The sequence below is a fragment of the Lepidochelys olivacea genome (genome assembly GCF_965140295.1).
Source record: "Lepidochelys olivacea isolate rLepOli2 genome assembly, chromosome: 8".
Lineage (NCBI taxonomy): Eukaryota > Metazoa > Chordata > Testudines > Cheloniidae > Lepidochelys > Lepidochelys olivacea.
In genome coordinates, this window is record NC_140418.1 from 81,127,151 (window position 1) to 81,146,644 (window position 19,494).

General features: G+C 37.1%; 1 protein-coding gene across 22 annotated transcripts in view; it reads right to left on the reverse strand.

Annotated features, from left to right (window-relative positions):
* Window positions 1-19,494, reverse strand: part of ADGRL2 (adhesion G protein-coupled receptor L2) — a 477,785-nt gene that overhangs the window by 58,334 nt on the left and 399,957 nt on the right. For all 22 annotated transcript variants that reach the window (XM_084636460.1, XM_084636456.1, XM_084636463.1 and 19 more), the window contains 2 exons: window positions 11,323-11,432; window positions 4,688-5,488 (listed from right to left, as the gene is read on the reverse strand). In XM_084636460.1, coding sequence (XP_084492586.1) covers window positions 4,688-5,488; window positions 11,323-11,432 — 911 coding nt within the window. The remainder of the gene's footprint in view (window positions 1-4,687; window positions 5,489-11,322; window positions 11,433-19,494) is intronic.

Here is a 19,494-nt window from a genome sequence, read left to right on the forward strand (position 1 = left end):
ACTGGGTTAATTGGCTCCCAGTATCTCATCTCTTTCACCATGACCACTCCTCAATCAATCAGCAGCATGAGATAATGGCCGAGATCTGATTTTCTTTAGCAGTTTGCTGCCTGACTCCATGGAAGATTCTTGGGGTGATAAAGATTTATTTGCACCAACTTCCCATTATTTTAAGGCTTGGGTAATGGCACTATAAGGGCTTGTGCTCTACACAGACCCACAGCTGCTATATTTTCCTGCAGTGATCTGATAAAATGTAATGATAGTTAACATGCTGCAAATAAGGAGAATGAACTCCAGTTTGAACTGTTTTGCACGGTTAGCGCAAATTGGAATGAACATAGATTAAATCTTCCCCTAATTCACTGAGAAAAGGATCTGCCTTCTCTTTGATGCCAAAGAAGCATTACAGAGTAACAACATATCCATTTTTGAAAATACCCCCTGCTCCTCCTAATTCTTTCAATTTAGAAAGTATTTTATTCCTGAATTTCTTCTGCCTTCTTGCATTCTTTGGGTGTCTGTGATATGTGTAGTAGAAAAAATACAGTATCCTCACCCACAGGGCTTGCCAGCCAACTAAAGAAGAATCTGGTATGATGCACACACTTGTTTTGAGTTGTATCTGTTTGTTATTTTAAGTCAAAATATATTTTATTACTAATTTAGGAATACAACTTTTTAAAAACTTTTCTTTTCACTTAACCCAAGAAACCACATTCCTGCACAGTTTTTATGTGGTTTCCATCATACAAAGTATTCAAAGTGCTGTGGAGAGAGTGTTAGCATAGAGAACACTTTACAGAACTATGTACAGTAATTCCCATAAGTGCAGAGAGGGGAAAAACAACATACAAAGGATGAAGTCAAGGGAATGAGCTGTGAAGGAGAGAAAAGGCCAATGTGATATGGGTCTGTTTCTTGGTGCAAGAGAGTACTTTGGTCACAACATTCTGAATTCCCTGAAGGATTGAGGAATATTGTAAAATAGGCAATTGCAAAAGCAGAGATTGTGATTACGGCATGGATAAGGGTTTCAGCAAAGGCAGGGTCAAAGTAAGATCAAATACTGGCAATATTCTAGAGATTGCAATAGGCAGAATTAAACATAAGGGAGACATCTGAAGAAGGAAAACACAGGTCTGAGGTCAAGAGTGAGTCCAAGATTTTTGGTCTTGGGAGTAATGCGAATGTCTAACTTCAGGAGTGAGAGTCAGATATGACAAAGAAGTCTTTTTACCCAGGAGGACTTCAGTCTTTGAAACACTCAGCATTTGGAAGTTATGGTGTAGCCAAGCACTGACAGAGTCAAGACAGCAGACAGACAGGTGACAGAGGGATCAGAGAGAGTCATTACTGCTCCCACTCGAAAGAGAAGTGACACAGATTGCTAAATTTTCCATAAGGGCTCCAAATTAACCATTCCAACAGAAGAAGTCAAAGCCAGGATGTCTGCTTTTGCGGCACTAACTCTAAGACATCATTAAATGTTTAATACTAGGGTATTTTAGGACAAGGCAGCAAAAAAACAAGGTGCTATGGTTAAAAGATGTAGAAACAACACCCAACTTTATGAACAGACAGTTAAGAACATAAGAATGGCCATACTGAGTCAGACCAATAGTCCATCTAGCCCAGTATCCTGTCTTCTGACAGTGGCCAATGCCAGATGCTTCAGAGGGAATGGAATGAACAGAACAGGGCAATTATCAATTGATCCATCCCAATATCCAGTCCCAGCTTCTGGCAGTCTGAGGCTTAGGGGCACCCAGAGAGCACGGACTTGGGTCCCTGACTATCTTGGCTAATAACCACTGCTGGACCTATCCTCCCTGAACTTACCTAATTCTTTTGGCCATCACAACACCCTCTGGGAATGAGCTCCACATATAAAGTGTGCATTGACAGTTGTTATAAATGAACTTGTGCAAGTACTAAAAAACAAAAACTCCTCTAGTCAAGCTAATAATTTCAAAATTTGATCTCCAGTCTCCAGCCTACCAATAAGTAGCTTACACATGCAGACATCAAAATCACATTGTAATAAGAAAACTGATGGTCAATTTATACAGTTTAAATGAATATTATGCTGACACTGAAGTGATCTGAGCATTTTATACAAAAAAAATTAGCTTTAAGGGTTTCTTCCTAATCCCTCTATGACTTATTATTTGTTTATTTAAAGGGCATTCATATTAGGCAGCTTCTGTCCCTCTTCAATGCGCTGTTTCTTTTACTATGGGGAGCTGGCTTAGGGTATGTTTACACTGAAGCTCAGAGTGTGCTTCCCAGCACAGATAGACTGACTCGTGCTAGTTCAGCTTGAGCTAGCTAAAAATACAGACTGTAGTCAGGGGTTGCCTGACCAGCAGCTCGGGTTAGCTGCGTACAAAACTGCTCTGACTCCTTGGGTACACACTCAGGTGGCTAGACTGAGCCGCTGCCCAGGCTATCCCTGTCTACACTGCTATTTTTAGCCTGTTCGCTAGCACAAATCCATCTACCCAATCTGGGAAGAATAATCTCAGCTGCAGTATAGACATACCTTTAGACTGAAGGAGATTTATGGTAAAATTTATTTTTAGTTCTTATATATATGTGTGTGTATGTGATTATATATATTAGGGATGTCAATTAATCGCAGTTAACTCATGCATTTAACTAAAAAAAATTAATCCCAATTAAAAAAATCAATCACAATTAATCGCAGTTTTAATCACACTGTTAAACAATAGAATACCAATTGAAATGTATTAAATGTATTTTGGATGTTTTTCTGAATTTTCAAATATATCAATTTCAATTACAACACAGAATACAAAGTGTACACTGATCACTTTGTATTATTTTTATTACAAATACTTGCACTGTAAAAATGATAAACAAAAGAAATAGTATTTTTCTCTTCACCTCAGACAAGTACTGTAGTGCCATCTCTTTATCATGAAAGTGCAACTTACAAATGTAGATTTTTTTTTTGTTACATAACTGCATTCAAACACATAACAATGTAAAACGTTAGAGCCAACAAGTCCACTCAGTCCCACTTCTTCATCCAATCGCTAAGAGAAACAAGTACATAGATCTATTTGTGTGTCTGTAGTAAAACAAAATTAAAAATCAATATACACTCACTGTCTTCCACTGAGCTGAAAACTGTAACAGTATAATTACACACAGTCTCTCAAACCAACCCCAACATTTTCTAAAGATACCTTCATGGATGAACAGTGAAAACTCTGTGGCTAACACTCTATTCTATATAAGGAAGGGAAGAGTAGTATTAGCAAAGAGCTCAAAAAGCTTTTTACTCCCTTTCAAACTCTTGCTTCACTCACCTGCTGTTTGACTAGAGCTCCAACAGTGAACCAAACCCTAGGGCAGTTGCCCCAGTCCCATAAAATCCTTAGAACCAGCATCTGCTTTCCAATTGACCCCATCATCGTCAAACATTCCTCAGCATCCAGTTACAACATAAAACAACATTCCAAAAACAATCTAAGGTGGCTGGGCTACATACAGTTTTTGTATCAGTATAATTACAGGTATGTCAGTTAGGGGGTGGGATTTTTTTCATCAAAATAGTTATACCTGTACAACAGTTAGTGTGGACGCATTAATACCAGTACGAAGGTACCTTATACCAGTATAGCTTGTTCTCCTTCCTGTACTAGGAATAGCTACACCGGTAAAAAGGACTTTTTACCAATATAACTGTATTCACAGTAGTGGGGGTAGTACCACTTTGACTATACTATATAGCTGAAGTGGTACAACTTTTGTGCATAGTAGACAAGACCTTACTATAAGACTTTCTGAAGTGGAAAAAAAAGTTACTAAATGTAACTTTAATGACATGTCTAAATTAATGACATGAGAAGTGAAACATTTGCCTTCAACGATAAAGAAGCTTGTCAAAATTTTTCTCTCTCCCTGTATCCCCCTTCCCAAAATGTTCCACAGAGTAGTTCTTCATGAATTTACTCTACCTCTTGGTGTTAACTTGTGGTTCATAGTTGTTGAAGTAATTTCTTTTGAGATCTGTGTCCCAAAAGCCCCCCCCCCTTTTTTTTTAAGAGAGCTGATGCAGATAGTTGTGCTCATTTCAGATTGACTGCAATTGTTACAGACTTACCTGGAAGACTAATGTGTAATTCCACAATGTTATAATGTGCTAGAAAGATGTAGGATAATCTTGTCTAAGCAGATACTGGAGACAGTGCAAGAAGGATGGAAAAACATTTATACCTGGTATTGCACATTAACCCCTTCAGTCCCCCCAAAACCTCCTGGCACACATCTCTTTCACCTGCTGGTGCCAAGAAGTTAAAAGGTCTGTAGATACATTTTAATCAATTTAAAAGTCGGGAAGCAGAGCACAAAAGCTAACAGGTTTCTGGCTCAAAATGAATGAAATTAGTCTTATTTCAACAGATCTCCTCTAGTACAGGTGACACAAATACAAGCATTTATTCCTAATAAAATAACTATCCGGTGTTTTAGAACTTTAAAGTAGGCACTTCAATGTGTGTCATACCAACAAAAAGTAACACTGCCATGGGTACTAGTACCTAAGAAATCCTCCTTGCCCTTCAGCCAAAATCAAGGTCTATAAACAAAAATGTCCAAATATATGTTATATCAATGATGATACAAGTGGATTGCTGAAGTAAAAGCAAATGCTTACCTTGGGCAGGGTCAGGTGGGCCAAACTCTAGAGAGTATCGTAGAATGAAGTTGTTGTTCCACACATACAGATGGTTATCTCTTGGGTTGTAATCCACCGCTGCAATGTACTGGTACTGGTTGGGGAAGGGAACTTCTACATTTTCTCCTCTGCTTAACCTGGTGTTGTAAATGTAATCAATTGCATTCTTGCCAGTTTCACTTTCGTTGTCTTGATACACTGATCGGACTACATAGAGGACTCCACATATCATAAAAGCATTGGATGCTGCCCGTTTGTCATATGTGGTTTCCCATGTTGCTTCAAAGCGAAGAGTGTATGGATTCAACTGGCTAATAACTATCATTCCGTTGTTTTGTTCCGTAGCATAAATTACCCATAAGCCATTTTCATCAACTGCTAAATCAATATCAGTCTTTCCTCCCCATCTGTATGGAGAAGTGTCATGGTAGTTAGCATAATTGATAATGGCCTCTCCACTCTTAATTCTAGTCCTCAAATCAAACTTTACAATGTTCCTGGTTCTTTCTTTGTTAAAAAATACAGCACCATCATACACCACAAATCCAGTGCCGTCCACTCGATTTGGAAGTTTGTAAGTTGTCTGTTGGCGTCCATTTTGGAAGTCCTCTAAAGAAGCGTATTCTATCAAAGTATCAGTGCGATATGGAGTCCATGGCATGAAGTATATTTTATCTGCAGCCTGGAGAGGATCTTTGCACCAAGCACCTGCCTTTTGTTCAGCTTCATATAAAGACGGTGAGTCCACAATTGCTTTCAACGTCCCCGGGCAAACAAAAACTAACAGTCACAGAGAGAAGTAAGACAAGAATTATGTCAAATTAAAACATTCATGCACCTAAAAAGACTAGGTAAGTCATAATGACTGAGTCAGGAAGAAAAGAGTCATTTAATTTTATAATAATTACAATTATCACTCTTTATCATCCACTTTTCTTAAAGTTACCATGTTCTTATTGTACCAGTATGTAAAGTGGATGGGAACTGTTTTCACTAGTACAGACCAAGGCTCAATCACACACATGTACATCTAAAAATGTAGAGCTAATCTTGCATTTTAATCTTAGACTTTAGTGAATACAGCATTTAGGCTCCAGAGCTTTTAACTGGTGTGTAGTACTGCGATAGGTCATTTCAGTAAAAAAATCACATCCAATTGTTTAGAACTTTAAGAAGTGGTGAGGCTGAAAAAGGAGGTGCCTCGATTAAAAATAAAGAAACAAAACAAATCGTCAGGTATATAGAGAAAGCAATTAGGAGCAGAGAAAACAAAACACAACCAAAGCAATGAATGAAATAGACCAGGAAACCCTGTAACCAAGGCATGCTATGGAGAGGGTTCTGGAAGCCAGGCAAGATGACATTTGATTAACAGGAAAGTACCCAAGGATGAGAGAAAGAGAGGGAAAGAGAGAAAGCACGGGACTCTCCCCTCCAGCCCCAAGTTTTTCAGACACTATATCCCACCACCTACTTTAAGCAACCAAGTCTCTTTACTGCAAACAGTCGACTTCTTTATGAGGTGTACTTATGAGATCCTGCTGATTATCATAATATCAGAGTGTTGTGGGTAGGGAAAGGGAGGAGGTTAACATCCATAAGGCACATAACAAGGAGCTGGGGTTTGGACTGTATACGTTATTTACCTTTTTGCTCCACTTCTATTTTAAGCATCGGAAGGAAAAAGTGCAAGGAAAAAGGAAAGAAGATTAACATAAATTGACTATTAATCTAAGATTAAATTAGTAACAGACGCTAAATATAGGGAGAATAAGAACTGCACTATATTGGATAAAGAGAAATAGACAACAGGAAAACCTAGCAGGAGAAAGATTCTAAAGTTACATAAGTGAACATGGATCAATCATTTTAGTCGTTTAAGGAGGCAACACCAATATGTTGGCATGTAGTTTCACTTAGTGAACCTGAATAAATAATGAATTACTTCACTAATGCATGATATACGTACCCTTCCCAAACACAATGTATATTCCTATCAAGTTGGTTTTTTTAAATGAAATATTAATATATATTATACACAGGTAGGGGTATGTGTGAGCGCATGTGTGGGCGTGTGCTTATAATCCCCCTGCTCAGTGTTCTGTTTTCCTTTCTTGTAAGTGAAGTGGTTCATTGCCTTTAGTTTTCCTTGGGGTTTCCCCCTCCCCCTTGAATGTTAATTTTCAGAATACTGTAACTTCTTAGTCTAGAACTGCAAAATCAGAGTAAAAGGAACAAGCGAAAATATCTAGAAGAAAGAAGCAAAAGCACAGTAAGCAAGAAGAAAGGAGAAGAAAAAAATTAACATTTAGCTCATTCAGGCATTCTTCAGCATCATCGACTAAGCCCGAATCAGCAAGCTAGTATGTAAAGACAATCATGGCAAGCACTGAAAACAAATACCATCTCCACCACCACACACACCATTAAAGGAAAAAGAAAAGGAGTACCTGTGGCACCTCAGAAACTAACAAATTTATTTGAGCATAAGCTTTCATGAGCTATAGTCTCTAAGGTGCCACAAGTACTCCTTTTCTTTTTGCAAATACAGACTAACACGGCTGCTTCTCTGAAACCTGTCATGAAAGGAAAGTGCTTCATAAAACAAACCTAATTAGCAGAATTGTTAGATTACTGAAGCAATTCTTTCCCAAAGACGTTTAAAGGAATAGATTATGTAGTTACATGAAGGGTGTTACAACCAAAGTCCCAATAACTACTAGCCATAAAAAACAGTTCACTCTGTCAGTGGGAATTTTGAAGTACGTTCCTTCAGTTTCAATAAATGACCTGGACAATGCCAGTTGTACAACTCCTTTGTAACAATATTTGTTGATACCAAAGAAGCGTATGAAAACTACCTGTACAGCTATTACACCTTCAGTATTATGGTATTATCTAGGAAATGTATTTCTTTCTTCCACAGAAGATTGTGGGTTTTTGGTTTCATTTAACAACATTACCTGTGCTATTGTGTGAGAACAGCACTGACCAAACCGATCTAATATTTCTTCAGGGGACAATTTAGAAACCTTTTTTTGGTTACCGTTTTTGAAATGAATGGTATTTTTCCTAGCCTTGCTCATTTATACATCTTCAGATAACATACTTATTTTCCTGCTATTTGTGGTTATGGACTTATAAAAGTAAACAGAACAGAATTTTTAGGTTGCCACAATTCTGATAGTGACATTCAGATGATTCCATCTGTGAACTATGATGCATGATCTTATTTCTCAGCAAAGAGCAATATTGTACCTGCTTAGAATTAGTAAGAGTAGGGCAGTTGTGAAAAGACACGGATAACAAAAATCATTAATAGCATGTCTGCTCTGAGTACATTTGTGTACAGCTGTACGCTTTTCAGGGACAGATGGGCTTACTGAAGTAAACAAATGCTTCAAAGTCCAATCAATAGAGAGAGCAATAAAACACTTTTAAAATGTCTTCCATTGAATTCCTGAGTCCAAATAAGACTTAAAATAAAATTTCATGCATAGATGTAGGAAGTAGTGCTTCTGATGTGCTTATTAATCCTACAAGGGCTGACTTCTGTTATTCAATCAAAGTATCAACATATATTGTTCAGCATAATTGAGAGAAATGTCAAGTAGGGCACTCTCAATTTCTCTGTAATTCAATCAATAACATTCTAATTTTAGGACAAAGCAATGCATATCAGATTTGTTTAGAATTCCATTTTTAATGGAGATTCACCCGAGCATCCCAAAAGATCATTTTTATTGAAGAGGATTAGAAAAATATCAGCAATAGATATGAATTTTGAGAGGCAAACAAAAGAAGCTTCTCATAAAGGATTTCGTTATGAGGACCATGAACATAGAACCCAGGGAGCTGTAGCAATACGCATGGTCAGCAAGGTAGCTATGTATTTATGGAGACCAGCAAGACGTGGAAAAGCTAGTATGCTACACACTATCCAAGGGTGAGACATTAAATTCAATGTGTGAGAGAGCTATATCTTTTACCACAAAATCTCACACTCTCAACCATGTTTACCCTCTCTCATGGACAGAATGGAAGTGACCATGAGATTTCATAGGTTTTTTTTAAAAACAAAATCTTGTGATAATTAAAGATTTGGGGGTGAAGGGATAGGAAAAAGAGACCAGTTCAGAAAAATAAGAACAGGAACAAGAACTTTTTTGTTTTTAGGTTTGAAAATGTAGGGATCAGTAATCTCTTCCCTCACCTAGACCTCCAAAAGGCCTAGACGACCTTTTTGAAATCCTTCCTAAGGGATCTAACATGAGTCGAACTCTTACGTTGGGCCAACTGAAATTTGCAAACCTTGGGATTTCAGGTATTCTACATGCCAGCACTGTGTTTTTAAGTGCCACAAAGGGCTCAGAGCACTGAAGATTCAAATAGAGCAGTCAGACCCAGCCCAGAAGGGAGAGAACACTAGAACTGATAAATGCATTTTTGTTGGGCATCAGAGAGAAGTAGTTTTGGAAATATAGGGATAGATGTCGGGAAGTAATCAGAGGGAAGAGAAAAAATGGGAAGGGATAGTGAAACATCACAAGGTTAGGGTAAGCCTTTGAATGGTAAAGCTTATCCAGACTGATTCATCAAATCTTCTGGGGGTTGTCAATAGGATAATTCCTGTGACAATGTTGTAACTACTCCTGGTGGTCACCACTATGCAAGCTGCAGTTACAACTTCCTAATCTTCACTTGGGGGGGGGGGGGGGGGAAGGATATCTATCCATCTATCTCCAGAGTCCAGGATAATTAATAATAACAGAATAATTCACAAGGGGCGTCAATGGAATTAAACAAAGCAAACATTTTAAGGAATAGAACGGCTACAAGTTAGAGTTCAGCGTAGGCTGCGTTGTGGCACTATACTTCTGATAACTGAAAAAGAAAAGTCCCTGTAGATAGGAATACCCAATCAGTAGAATATATCCACACATGTCTCCCTAAAACAGCATAGAAAATTGTTTTAAAGTTTGATAATATTTGCATAATACTTTTCTCTCTAGATTGGCCTACTGGAACTGGCTCCATGGAAAAAATAACCTTTTGGCATTTGATTGACCTCATGCTTTGGAATAAGATGCACTGCCCTTTTTCTAGGAATTTGGGAACAGAAATTGTGCTGAAGTAAAAATGACTTTAATTAAACAAAATAATATTGGTTAGACTGGGACAAAACGTAACTCCTCAAAAGTGGGACAAGAAAAAAGGTTACAACGAGTCACCAATATTACACATGGGAGGAAAGGTACCAATGAGCAGTGTATAAAGTAGGCGTCCAACCTACAAAGGGTATAGAAAAAGATCATAAAGCATCCATATCACAACACCACAAAAATACACAGCAGGGATGAAAACAAGAGGTGATCTGTGTTTGGCCTTTAACGGATGCTGAATAAAGCTAAAGTAGTGAAGCAATATAGAGCACTGTTTTGGTTTAAGAAGTTTGCATTTCAAAACAATGTGCAAAAACCAATATGGACAGTTTTGGCATGGCTTTACTTATGCGAGAACTCATTCCCTTTTGTTTCTGATGTGTATTTTCTGCTACTTGGGAGTGTTTTGTATCTGAAACAAGCTTTGTTTTTTGTCCAAATGAAAGTTTCGGTTTTGGTTTGAGATCAAGAACATTAACCTTAAAAACTGTTAGAATTTATGAAACAAGCACTGTATTGCTATACTTCACACTGCAAGCATGGCCATTTCTCTGCTGGATTAAAGGAAGAGGGAGAAGTCACTCCAAAGAGTGATCTTAAGAAGAAATGAAAACAGGTGAAAGTGTTGAATCAGCGTAACTTTTAAAAACTGAAACACTCTTCAGTTAAAAAAACCCACAATTTTAATTATAAATGTAAATACTCCTGAATTCTGGCATTAGAAAGAACATTGTGCAAAACTGCTGTAGTGCCACGGACTACTGATTTTTCATTCTTGGTATTAAATTTTAAAATATTATTTTTGAAAGATTATTTCCAGTCACAAAACAAATTCTTTCATTTATGTTAAAGATGAATGTCTATTTATTTTTCCTATGTGTTACTAAGAGATATTTTTTCAATTTATTAATAAATTATTAATTTTGAATTCATGTGCACTTGTGAATGTGCAACTTAACCTGAAAGCACAAAGCTTTCTTGCAAAATTTAATAATAACTGAGACACTTGCCTCCAATACCTCTGTAGTGGGTTCTGTCATACACCCAAGGTAACCACACAGCAGGTAGCCTTTCAAGTTGGTAATGATTAAAATTGAAGTCAATTCCTTCTTTAGATAACTGTGAGCCAAACCAATTTGTCAGCAACTGGTATTGGGCAAAAGAACAAATTTCTATCTGGCCTACTGAATAGCTAATTCAAGTTTGTTTCTTGAAAAACAGTAGCCTTAAAAGCCAAACACTCAAGAACACAGACAGACACTTGGCCAGCATCACACTATGGCTTCCTTCCACACTTCGTGAAGCTAATTGGAGGCCCTAGTCTGTAAGTGCTCTGCATGCATAATGGTTCTGTAGGCCATAGACATATGCTTCTTTTGCATGTAGTAGTGCTCCAGCATTAAGTGTGAAGGCTGGAGGAAGTGAACAAGAACCAAAAAAGTTTATACTTACTGTAAGGAACACATTCATACTGAACTTCAAGATATTTGTACGTTCCAGGACAAGGATCAGGAAACACGTCTGACCCAGTAACTACTATACACTGTGTTCGGTTGTTGCACCTGTAAAGGGGACAAGAAGTAAGCTAATTAATTTAAAATGAGATTTTAGTTTGCAAGTTTATACCAAAACAGTGTAATGCAGAGCAGACTCCTTTCATACGTGGGCAATCCAGTCAATAAGGAAACAGAAATAATTAATATTAGATCAGTCAACAGCCATAAATAAAGTGTCAAGATAATATTTCAGTTCAAGCTTCATACACTTAGATCTGGGAGTCAATGTTACTCCAAATATTAACTCCTCCCCTTTGACTGAGGTAACTACACCACTGGCTCCATACTGATACTCAATAAAGCATGTAATAAATAAATATGGTACATTGTTTCAATGTGAGATGTTTGCAAATTAAAACAGCTCTAAGTAACCAATATGAATAGTACTGACATGGCTTTGCTTATGCCAGAACCAATTCCTTTGCTCTTTAGACATGTACACGCTACTGAATGTTTCTGCATCTCAGACAAGCTTTGTTTTCTGTACCAAAAGAGAGCTGTGATTTTGGTTTGAGGGTTTACTACAGATCAAGAACATGAACTTTCAAACTCATAGAAGTTTAAGGAACAATTGATGTATTGCTAAACTTCCCAGCGAAAACATGGCCATTTCTCTGTAGGTTATAGGAAGTAGGAGAAGTCACTGCAAAGAATGACCGGATGAGGATATTTTAAAATAACAATTAAAACTGCTGAATCGTCAGAGAGTTGTTTAAACTGAAATTTAACAATTTCTCCAAATTAGGGCCTTCCTGTTCTCCTATGCCTTGTGTGAGGGATTGGGGAAGTCGAAAAAGGAATGTAGCCCAAACTATGATGAGGGACTGGCCAGGCCAAATTTGTGTCATTGACATGCAACCTGGCACATAGAATCACAGCTCCACTCCCTCAAATATGGCCTGGCCAGCCCCCCATCATCGTGACAGAGAGGCAGCTGGTCCAAACCTGTCAGCACTGTGACTCCGTGCACCAGATTGCAATGCCTGGAGTGGGGAGCTGAACCCAGCTAGAACTGCAAGAGCTCTGGATGAGTGCAAGGTGAGCATTCCTATCCTCCCATCAGCAGGACCCAACCCGATCCCCCAGCCTCCCATCCAACCTTTTGGCCCATTGTGGAGACCCAATTTTGGGTTGTGACCCAAGTAGCTGAGAAACCCTGGACTCAACTACTTCTATGCCAGTAAAGGTACTCCGCAGACATACAGATAGGCAGTATGGGAAGATTGCACTTTTGCTACCTGCTATTGGACATATGGAGACTTCAATCTCTAGGACGGACACTTTCTCTTAAAAAAAAAAAAAAGTGCTGTCCTTATGATAAGTCATTAATATGTGATTCTTTTTACCCACCACTTTTTCAAGTATCTTTTGAAGAAGAGGAAGGGTTAAATGCTGGTATCTTGGCCAACATTTCTCCTCTCCATAAAATTATGTCTATATCTATAATGGCTGATCTGATCATTTATTTATTTAGATTTATACAAACAAATAAAAGGGGTATCTATCCAAGGATCTAGGTGCTGCTGCCAAAAGTGACAAATAAAATTAAACAAACAGATTACCAAACTTACATAGTCACCACTCTAATTATTACTTCATCATTTTGAGATGCCATGAAAATTGAGTGTGTGATACACAGCCAAATTCTATTACACTAATAGAATCTGTGCAACAAAGTCTCTCTGTCTTGCTCTCTTCTCCTTCACCTGCCATCCTGTTGAGACAGAGAAACCCCTATTCTGAAAGCTGCTAGCTCACGGGGATTTCCAACCTCAAATAGATATGGAAATAAAGGTACTGCTAATTGGTAAAAATGTATTAGACACCATTAGAGAAGGAATGTCATTAATAATTAACTTGAAGTACATTCATTGTAACCGATGTCGTCTTTTCTAACCAGTATATTGTCAGCTTGGTCCATCTATCCAAATCTATTTTAAAATTGTTCTAGCTATAGGCCAGTCATTAAATTTGTATAGTTTTCTGGAATGTGGGAGTACTTGAGTGTTCTGTGTCCACCTACATTTACAGTTCCCTTACATAGTTTTCTGATGCTCATTTGTGAATTCTCTGATTTTTTATATATCCCAAAATCTTAATTTTTAAAAACACATTGGGACTTTATATTGGAAGGTCCCTTAAAAATTAACAGGCCTAGACAGTTTGAGTCTTAGTCTACACTACCAACTGATATGGATTTTCCACATTCCTGAGTGACACAGTTATACAGACCTAACCCCCAGTGTTGTGCTGACAGGAGGGATTCTTCCTTCAACATAGCTACCACCTCTTGAGGAGGTGAAGTACCTACGTCAATGGGAGAAGCTCTCCCATCAGCTTATGTAGCATCTTCACTCAGTGCCGCAGCTGCACCGCTGCAGCACTACAAGTGTAGACAAGCCCTCAGTGTAGCATCATCTGAGCACAGAGACTAATTTCTGCTAAACGCCACTTTTGTACGCAGTTTCCGCTTTTTTATCTTTGTTAAATACACCACGAGAACAAAGAGGGGAGATACTATGCATCCTTGTTACAGCTCCAAATCAATCCTCATTATCTGACAACAGCAACAAAATCATTACTGCAACTCAGAAATTTGGAGACAAAATTTTGTTCCACTCAAAACTTCCTATAAAAAATACCTAAAAAACGCACTCAACTCATTAAAGGACCTTCTGAAGTCTTAAAAACAAAATGCTGGAGTCATAAAAACAAAATGGATTCTTAAGAGTCTGATTCCTAGGCTGCATGACTCATCTGCAACTTCCACTGACTTCCTATAGAGATGGAGTTCACTTTTATTTTATTATTTCATTTTATTAAGTTGTACAAGAATAAGTAAGATGTTATATCAGGAATTATGGATGGTGCTTTTCAATTATTTTCTAGTTTGCTGAGAAAAGCATTTAAAAGAAAAACACTTTTAAAAGGCCCTGAATCCCACTCTTTCCTGAACATTTCAGGTTTTTTCCAGTGAACAGGAATAACACCCTTTTACATTTTCAACATAAAATGTATATAAAATATTAATAATTACCAAGAAAAAATAATTTTAGCCTCCAGAGACTGTCACGCTAAATAATTAAGACGTAACAGTAACATTTAAGGCACCCACAATATTTACAAAGACTTATGAAACAATGAATTTGTCACTTACAAGCAAATAAACCTGATTTGTGCAAGCTTTATATAAATGCAGTGATAGCTGATTTGTAAAAACTAGTATTCATTTGTAAAAAAAATGAATTAAATTAGAAACCCTAGTTAAGCAGAGATTAACTGCAGTGCTGAAGGAATGACTACTTAGCCTGTTATGTTAAGAAAGGCAAGAATTTTCCAGGAGGAAACATAAGTAGTACACTACTAGCCTGCTGGAGTATAATGTTAAGGTGTAATTGTGTACTCTACCAATGCCTTTTCTCCATCCTTTTACTATGAATGAAAAGGTTAATTTTCATAATGCAGAGATGTCACTTATGGTAATCTGAAATCAAACACAGAGTTAAATTAACAGTTACAGAACAATGTTGAACTCTATTCACCTCAGGAGGACAATTGTACAAATGTAGAAATGGCCCCTTCACAGATCAGATGAAAATAAGAGAAAATGGTAAATGAAACAAGTGGCAGTATGGCTACAGCAAGTATTTTACCCACCACAAATCTCTCCCTGTACTATATGTTACCTTCATGTGTTCAGCTTTAAAGACAGCTGTACTTTCCATGCTAATTTGTTTGCATTTAAACTCTAATCTTGACTTGTACAATTCCCAACAAATTGCTTCTGCTCTTCTTTTGATTACCTTATGCTCATTATTATACTTTACCAAGTGCAAAGTATGGAGATGAGATTCCTCGTGTAATGTATTGTGTGAGGTGTTTTAATCAATAGTCTTATTTTGCTGATTAAGCAGGGGCTTCTGTTTTGGCAAGATAACATTAGTTTCTTCTGTCATACTCCAAAAGCCATTGGGAATCTTCAGCAGATCATTAGATATGCTACAATAAAGCTTTCGTACATTCTCTTTTCTTCCTTAAATTACTTCCTCACTGTCCTATCATTCTCCGTCACTGATGGCATTGCGTTATTATTACAGTTCCCCTGAAACATGCACTAGAGCTATGTCTCCAGGCCATAGAATGCCATTTTCAATTGAGGCTTCTGCTTGAAAATACAAATTAAGAAAATTTCATTATCTCCTGCCAAAGGCCATTATTCACCACTGTTCTAAGGAAGATTAAAAATGCAAAATCTGCCGACTTGAACAAATACTCCAGCATTAAAATGAAAAGCTCAGTAGATCATGGCAGAACCGGAAAACTGCAGTAGTACTGAAATTTGGAAAGTCATACACTGGCATGACTTTAACATTAGATGGCTCACACAGCTTGAATAAGGGGGAGGTCATATTTAAATATAATTTATAAGGTTCCTTTTAGTGGTTTCTGACATAGATATAGGTAATAATTCCCATTTATCAACTTCTCTTTCCAAAGCTGCGTGTTTTGAGCATATAATCTAACAAGTATAATAATGTACCATAAAAAAACCAATGGCATGTCAAAGAGGACAAAAGTTCAGGTCAAAACTCTCAGGTTATCAGAAAATTTTTGTCCATGTATTCTTAATTCTGGATATTTTTTGTGAACACAACTTTTCATGAAGAAAATATGTAATACTGAGCAGTCATTATCAGTACACAGACAACACAAACATACAAAACAGTTAAATGATAAATAGATAAAAGAATAAAACTATTTTTATAATGTTTTAGAAACTGAAAATCTGATTTCTTTGTGCCTCACACTGATAACCAATTGATTACATACTTTATAGGGCTCTATCTTGCATGGTAATATGCTCCTGCATATTGCCTACAGCAGCCTGTTTGCATTCACTTGAGGGATGAAAGCAGACTGAGTTGTAGCACGAGCTGCTTCACATGCTGCTCCTGCTCATTTCCCCACCCCTTGTGCCTTAGGTAATGAAGAATGGATGGGATTGATGGATGTGTTATCGCCACAGCAGAGATATATCCCACATGTTGCATTGCAACAACATCTTTTTAAATAGAAAAAATACTACAGACCCAGATTTCAGAGTAACAGCCGTGTTAGTCTGTATTCGCAAAAAGAAAAGGAGGACTTGTGGCACCTTAGAGACGAACCAAGCTTATGCTCAAATAAATTGGTTAGTCTCTAAGGTGCCACAAGTCCTCCTTTTCTTTTTACAGACCCAGAGCCTACCTTTAGAGATACTCCTGATAGGCCTGCAAGTGAGATGTCCAATGCATTTGCATTTTCACATGCGCAATGGTTGTGCTAACTTTCCCAATATTAATATGTAAATTACATGTATGTAACACCATGTTTTGGAGCATATAATCTAAAAAATTCAAATTCAAATATAAGCATTAGCAGTAGTTTACATGGGAAGAGGCATGGACTAATACTTTGAGAATCTGACTTAAATCAGTAACTCCCAAATTCTAATTCCAGCTAGAATATGACTCAAGTCAGCAACTCACAAATTCTAATTCCCCAGCTCTCATGATGACTGCTTTTGTGTCTTCAACAGGTCACTTATTCACGCTGCTTTAGTATTCTCAGGTGTAAAATGGGGATATCAATTTAAATGAGTCGTCAGGGATGCGGGGATAACAGAAATTCATTAAGGCCCTGATCCTGCAAAAACTTATGCACCTGATTAATTTTACACACTAGAAGTAGCCCCATTGCAGTCAAGGCTCTATATTCAGTCACTGGGATGACTCTTGGTGAGTAAAGTTATGGGGGAAGATAAATCTTTTCAGGACTGCCTAACATCTCTGGAGATGTCAAGCACTATTTAATTGCTAGTTTTTTCTAATTTAGCCTTACAAAGTTACATAGACAACACGTACATAAAGTAGCAAGAATATTATATTCTTAGGATACAAAGTTTTTAAAATACATAAACTTTACTACATACTATGACTAATACTTTACTATATGCTATATGATACCTAAACAGTTAGTAAACTGAGTTTATTCTAATCCCGAAGAGTAGGGAGAAATTGTCAAGAAAGAAAGCCCTAAAGAACCAATATTAGCTTTGGCCGTTGAGCTCAGGTTTGAAGAGGTGAGTGGCAGTCATTGTTGGAACATCAATGTTGCTATAGAAATAGAAATAATACAACAGTGAACACATGCAGAGAGGGTGAATATCTCCCCCTGCCTGCAAAGCACAACCCTCTGACAGACTGATATGTGACTGCATACCTGGCTTTTTATGAAGTGAGCTGTAGCTCACGAAAGCTCATGCTCAAATAAATTGGTTAGTCTCTAAGGTGCCACAAGTACTCCTTTTCTTTTTGCGAATACAGACTAACACGGCTGTTACTCTGAAACCTTTAAAAGTACAGTATGCCTCACTGGCAATTTTCTTACTACTGTGTATAGGACTCCTTCGTTTGCAAGATAGTAACCCCTAAGATTATTCCTTTAAAGGAAAAGAGCACCCACTTTACTCAGCTCAAAGGGAAACCAGAAATCTACCTGCTTTGATGTTGGTTTTAACAATGAGGAGAAAAATGGGAGATGGATGTGCACATATGAGAACAGAATCTGGCCCTTAGCAATTTGCTTAAATGTTAGAGATCTTTCTGGCTCTTATTAAGGTAGTCCAGAAATTGGTCTGCAGACTCACATTGCTGGCCTCATAATTTATATCACGCCTTGGCCAGTCTGAATGAAAAACATTTTGAAAGAATACATTTTTGTAGTCCTTTTTTTTGTTTTGTTTTTCAGACCGTTGATTACTATCCACAATTCTGACACTACTGGGTTGAGAAAAATATAATATTGATGATCTGTTGAGTCTTACTAATTACTAAGTCAACATAACATTAGGAAGCTAAATGCTGTGTAATTAATATGGCAAAAGGAGATGTTCCATAGTAACGTTCCCATTTGTCACATAAATATGAAGTCATAATTCATAAGTAATATCTGTTGCCTGTTACATTGTAATCTTGTAGGACTCTCAGGATTAAAACCATTAAGATTTAACAATTGCTTTGAAGGATAAACATTCAAATTTGTTAAATTACAAGAAAAAGTGCATCTCCCACAATCTCCTTCATAGGATTATCTCCTCTGATTCAATATCGATAGATGCATATTAGATTTGTATACTGAAATAAGCCTCGTTTTTCTTGATTTCAACCTCACACTTTTAACAATTTTTAACGTGTTGACCCAGCTGCTTTTTAGTATTCATGTTTTCAAATTTCAAAGCAGCCAAATGTTAGAAAGGGGAAACTTTAAACTATTCTTAATTACTCACAGATAATTTATCAAATAGATTACTCTTGCTACTATTCGTTCCTATTTTAGTGCTCTGTTTATTGACGTGAATGCCAATATTATAGGAACACCATAAACTTGATATCAAGTCAATTAAAACATGAGTTAAAAGGGTTTTCAGGTATTACATTTGTCCCTAGTTTCTCTGCCAATTTTGTGGTTTTACAAACACATTTTCCTATTTTTAAAAAACGCTTCTCTCTCCCTTTTTGCTGTGGAAAAGACCTACTAAAACAGGGGACAATAATGATCTAACTGGCTATGCTCTATACAGGAGATACAGTGAAACTAACTATACACAAAGTGTAGTTAGGTATACAAAGAACGCAAAATAAAATAATTCCTTTTTTTTAAATATCTTTTACGTATAATAATTTTAGGTATTACTTATAAATCTAACATAAAATAAAATAGTTTCTAGTCCTCAGATGAAGAATGATCTTAAGTAGACCATGTCTCCTTTATTTTAGAAGGCTAAATTCTTGCAATGAATTCGAGCTGTGCATGCAAACAAAAAAAGGGAAGTGTGACAGCATAAAGAAGAAATCAGCTATGTACTAAATAGGATTTCCGCTGCATTTCTGGCTGGAGTTGGGGAGCTGAAATAAAAACACATACATGTTTATTTGTTGCAAGTGAGAGCACAGCAAAGGGAGAATGGCAGTGTAAGTTTCGTAAAGGACAATCCTAAGCATAAGCAGACCCTGATTAACAGACGCCC